General features: G+C 47.4%; 1 protein-coding gene and 1 pseudogene across 1 annotated transcript; both read left to right on the top strand.

The window, feature by feature from the left end:
- The first annotated feature begins 1,789 nt into the window (after positions 1 to 1,789).
- LOC102260926 lies at positions 1,790 to 1,964 on the top strand (annotated as a pseudogene).
- Positions 1,965 to 2,223: 259 nt separating this feature from the next.
- Positions 2,224 to 2,630, top strand: LOC102260024 (cyclin-dependent kinase 2-associated protein 1). Its single transcript, XM_005872262.2, has one exon. The coding sequence runs from the start codon at positions 2,280 to 2,282 to the stop codon at positions 2,628 to 2,630; it is 351 nt and encodes a 116-aa protein (XP_005872324.1). The 5' UTR covers positions 2,224 to 2,279.
- The last annotated feature ends 930 nt before the right edge of the window (positions 2,631 to 3,560 follow it).

Genomic DNA, 3,560 nt, shown 5'->3' with positions numbered 1-3,560 from the left:
GTCACTGTTCACTCCCTGTGTTTGTCTGAGACCCTGCCCTATCCACCTTATAGGCTCACCCATGCTGTTTCCAGTGGCTTTTTTATGCAAATGGCCTGACTTGGCTCATACTTTGGACTTTTCTAAAATCTCTCAATCAATCAGCATCTGGCTTCAGCATGCCACATACCTCTTGCTAAGTGGCACCTGGCACTAGTGACAGCCAGCCTTGATTCCTGGCTTGGTCTCTCCTGGGCACCTCAAAGCCCAGCACAAGTAGCAGCTATCTGCAGATCACTTTGCAGCTCATTCTGGGTGACTCTACATCAGGATACAGGTGGTGACTGCCTTGTCCTGTACCTCCCTGGAGGCCCCAGAGCCAGTGCACCCAGTATATAGTTTCTCACTATGTCAAGCACCACCCAACCTCCTCCAAGGGACAAACTCAAGGGGCAGACTCAGTAGACACCAGAGCCCCACTGAAGTAAGTCTTGTTCCATACAGTAGGTCCCTGCACAACTGATCCTCCACAGTGGTGCAGCCAATCCTTATAGCCAGTTATCTTGGGGGTAAATCCCTCCCAATGAGGAGCCAGCAGCAATCAAGTCTCAACTACAACATGATGGTGTACACAGCCCACACAGAGTCTCAACTACAACATGATGGTGTACACAGCCCACACAGCCCACACCTGAAGTGGCCAGCTTGGGTGATCAGGAAGGCTGGGCCATTGGACTATACAAGACCTGCTACATAAGGCCACTCTACAAAATCTGGGAGACAAGAGCATCTCTACTTAATACATAGTAACAGATACAGGGAGGCAGCCAAAATGAGGGGACAAAGAAACATGTCCCAGCTGAAAGAATAGAGCAAAACTGCAGAAAAATAACTAAACAAACTAGATGCAGAGTTTAAAATACTGGTTAAAAAAGATGTTCAATGAAGAATAATTGAATATAGAGAGAACTTCAACAGTATATGGATGAAAGGGGCCACATGCTAACCTGATAAGCTCAGGGAAGGCCTGCATGGTGGTCTTGCTATCTCAGAGACCTAAAGTAACCACAAAGGATGGTCTGAAATTAAACTTTAACTAAAAGCTGTTATGGTGGGTAGTTACATCCTAGGCTGATATTTTCACTGACAAGGTCAACCTTTACCTTAACTGAGCCTATCTGTCTTTTTGCATTTATAATAACATACCCTTGAAATGTCTGGGTAGCTTGTAACTTCCCTTTTTCTGGACGCTTTGGGGCACAACTTAATGTGCTGGGCACCAGGACAGATACCACAAATTCCTTCACTATTATCATGTTAATTGTTCCTGCACCCACCTAAATATGTGTCTATCATTTTACTTCTTATCCAATCCCAGTAGTTTCCCCGCTTTGCTTTCTCCTTCCTCTCTAGTCTAGCACCAATGGATTTCATGTAACCCACCTGTGTCTCATCCTTTGATTGCAATATATATATATGTATATATATATATATATAGAGAGAGAGAGAGAGAGAGAGAGAGAGAGAGAGAGAGAGGAAATATGCTAATTAGGCCTGGACGCAGTAACAGGTCACAACTGAACAGGAGGAGGTTGCACACAGCATTGGGGGCAGGGCAGAACTGGGGACTGGCTCCCTTAGTAGTCCTGCAGGGTCAATCTCAAGAGGACAGGCCAGGCACCAATGGACCAGCGCTGCCGGCACTTGAATGTGAGCAGACAGAAAGAAAAAAACCTTCAAGGCCTGTCCAAGGCAGGTTTGTGTTTAAAACCAAATGAGGGTGGTCCAGAGCTACACGGCACTGACAACCATGGCAGTCTCAGAGTTGGTGGCACGGCTGTGGCTCGGAGTGTGGGGAGTGAGGGCCATACAAGCAGGAGGCTTTGGCTGCAGTCAGCTAATTTCAGCTCTGAGGCGGCGCGATCAGGGAAGCCGGTGGGACCTTCGCAAAAAAAGAGAAGGCTGAAGAGGAATGATACTTCTGAGAACAGACTAAAGAACAGCTGGTAGCCTTGAAGAAACAACATGAAGAAGAGATCACTCATCATAAAAAGGAGATTGAGCATCTGCAGAAAGAAACTGAGCGGCACAGCAGAACATCAAGAAACTGAAAGATCATGATACTGTGGCGGTGTCAGGGTGAGGGACAGCCATTATTTGCTGGTGCGGCCTGAGCTGTCAACAACAAAAAGTGCACAGGAGCTCAGCGGGAGCACGGACGGGCACACGGACACTGGGCCTGCCTCGCTGCCGCCCGGCCTCGCAGGCCAGGCCCTGCTGCGCCCCACTGCCCAGGGAGGATGTCTTACAAACCGAACTTGACCGCGCACATGCCCGCCGCCGCCTCCCTCAACGCTGCTGGGAGCGTCAGCCCGCCTTCCACCAACATGGCGACGTCCTCCCAGTACCGCCAGCTGCTGAGTGACTACAGACCACCATCTCTAGGCTACACGCAGGGAACAGGGAACAGCCAGGTGCCCCAGAGCAAATATGCTGAGCTGCTGGCCATCATTAAAGATCTGGGGAAGGAGATCCGACCCACGTACATGGGCAGCAAGAGTGCGATGGAGAGACTGAAACGAGGCATCATCCATGCGAGAGGGCTGGTTGGGGAGTGTTTGGTGGAGACAGAGCGGACCGCCAGGTCCTAGCCTCCGAGTCAGCGGGAAAGGCTTTCCATCTTCTTCCAAGAAGTGACAGCTCATTGCCCTCCTCCCGCCCCCCAACCCTTTCAGATGAAACTTGGTTTCAAAATGGTAACAGCTTGTTTTCTCCTTCCCGTGCCCCTCCCGTGGTGGTTCGTCAGGCTCCGAACCTCCCATCGCTGAGATGGAGAAGAGATTTTTGCAGTTATTAGGTTTACATATTATATAGGAACTACCCAGGGCATTTAGTGTTGTTGTTTTTTAAAGCATTGATTTACATGATGCACGTCAGTTACCTATCACAGCAAACCATAGTTGGCCTCCAAGATAACGGTGTTTCTCTTCTGGATACATTTCTGTTACTCACATGTTCTTTGTTTCTCTTCTGAGCTGATGCAACTCTGAGGGTTTGTTTCAGTCAGTCCTGAGGCAGCATTTTAGTAGCCAGTGCCCGTTCACCACACAGTATAAATTCTGCTCAATGTAACTTTTTTTTTTTTTGCTTAAGCATTTGCATGACTATTAGTACTTTGAAGTCAATCTTTAAAATGCACTAGTTATAAATACAGAAGAAAGAGCAACTTATCAAACCTCCCTGACAAGGACCCCTGAAATTTCCCCTAAGGATGTATGTAGATTTCAGTTCCGCCTTTCCCATCAGTGGATCCAAACATCTGGAAGAAAGTGACTAATACTGTTTGCATCTTTGTATGTATTTAGTACTTGATGATGTAATAAGGCTTATTTTCATTAACAAAACAAAAAAAAAGAAAGTGAAAGATCATGCTGATGATTAAGTGCACACAGTTCCCAATAGAATGGCGACATACTGTCCACTTCTTTTTTTTTCTTTATTGATTAAGGTATTACAAATGTGTCCTTATCCTCCCATTGTCCCCCCACCCCACTCATGCCCTCACCCCCCGTGTCTGTATC

This window comes from Myotis brandtii, unplaced genomic scaffold (genome assembly GCF_000412655.1).
Source record: "Myotis brandtii unplaced genomic scaffold, ASM41265v1 scaffold373, whole genome shotgun sequence".
Taxonomy (NCBI): Eukaryota; Metazoa; Chordata; class Mammalia; order Chiroptera; family Vespertilionidae; genus Myotis; species Myotis brandtii.
Note: the sequence above shows the minus strand (reverse complement) of the source record. Positions and strands in the feature narration are given on the sequence as shown.